This window comes from Sphaeroforma arctica (assembly GCF_001186125.1).
Source record: "Sphaeroforma arctica JP610 unplaced genomic scaffold supercont1.5999, whole genome shotgun sequence".
Taxonomy (NCBI): domain Eukaryota; class Ichthyosporea; order Ichthyophonida; genus Sphaeroforma; species Sphaeroforma arctica.
Window position 1 is genome coordinate 266 of NW_014034559.1, and position 1,518 is coordinate 1,783.

Genomic DNA, 1,518 nt, shown 5'->3' on the forward strand with positions numbered 1-1,518 from the left:
TAGATGCATGTGTGAATATACACATGCGCATGGAATTCGTGTATCCATTATACACACCACATACATTTGGCAGGGCAAAAGGAAAAAGCTAGACCCGTCTTTATATGCGCCTACAAATATCAAGGGATTGATGCTGCGCTGGTAAATACTAGTGGACTTTTAAACCCCTATAACCTTATCCATATAGCTATGCTATTTCGCATAATTCGGTACGTAATTGTTTTCTGAAAATTAGGGAAGGCTTGCATTCGCAATAGCCTGTAGTACACTAGTGTTCTGGCTGTGACCTATGTAGTTCACGAGTGTATATTTATTTGCGGCACAAATCGAAGATGTATATACATATAGATATTACAGTCCATGCCAACATAGAAATTTTATTTAATTAAATGTGAAGAGGTCTTTGGCGTTTCTACGATTTGTCAGAAATACGTTTAGTTTGTACATAGTTTCTGTTCCCCGTGTTCATTGGTGGCTCATAACTCTTGGATGCATTCTATTTTTATCCTATAATTCTGATTGGCAGAGACACTTCGGGAGATATCGTTTATTCAAAGTTATGGACACGATCTGGCCCAAGCGCACGAGTGGATGCAGAAATACTCCATCAGCAGAGATGAACGGGCCATGAGTAAGGTACGGAATACGTTTACTTAAACTTGCACACTTGCATATGAGTGTACATACGCACGGAATATATTAACATATACACCACCAAAAGATGTAGACACACATACACACGTATATACACATGTACATATACATGTATACATATATATATTTATATATATGTACATGACGCAAATACATAGACTTATATATACATATATATATGCACATGTACATATACACATGTATATGAGCACACACATACGAACCACATACATATCCTTTTACATAGGTCATACATAAATGAGTTTACATATACTTTTACATATGACATGTATCCATACACCTTACGTACACGTGTAGATACACCCGTACCCACATCGACCTCTCACACAATCTCCTAAACCCTAACCCTGAAACCCTACTGTATCGCGCATCACCCACGCACAGGCATGGGAGTTGTACTACCACGTGTTCAAACGCATTGCAAAGCAACTGCCACAGTTAACGTCCTTAGAGCTGCAGTATGTGAGTCCAGCCTTGCTGGATGCCAAAGATCTGGACCTGGCGGTCCCAGGTACCTACAAATCAGGACAGGACGTGGTATGTGCGTGCAATGAGTCTGTCCGTGTGTGTGTGTGGAACAAAAAGATATGATGAGATATATGTGAGACTGTATGTGAAGGAAGAATTAAGCTGGAGTGTATGTGTGTGGAACAAAAAGATATGATGAGATATATGTGAGACTGTATGTGAAGAAAGAATTAAGCTGGAGTGTGTGTGTGTGTGTGTATACGTGTGTGTGTGTGTGTGTGTGTGTGTGTGTGTGTGTGTGTGTATGTGTGTGTGTGTGTGTGTGTGTGTGTGTGTGTGTCGTGTGTGTGTGTGTGTGTGTGTGTGTGTGTGTGT

The 1,518-nt window shown here is 40.3% G+C and overlaps 1 protein-coding gene across 1 annotated transcript; it reads left to right on the top strand.

Annotated features, from left to right (window-relative positions):
• Positions 1-545: 545 nt before the first annotated feature.
• SARC_15361 (hypothetical protein) lies at positions 546-1,212 on the top strand (the record flags this gene model as incomplete). The annotated part of the gene is made up of 2 exons (XM_014290518.1): positions 546-636; positions 1,060-1,212. Coding segments are annotated over exons 1-2 (198 nt in total), but the record flags the coding sequence as incomplete, so codon positions are not given.
• Between the last annotated feature and the right edge of the window lie 306 nt (positions 1,213-1,518).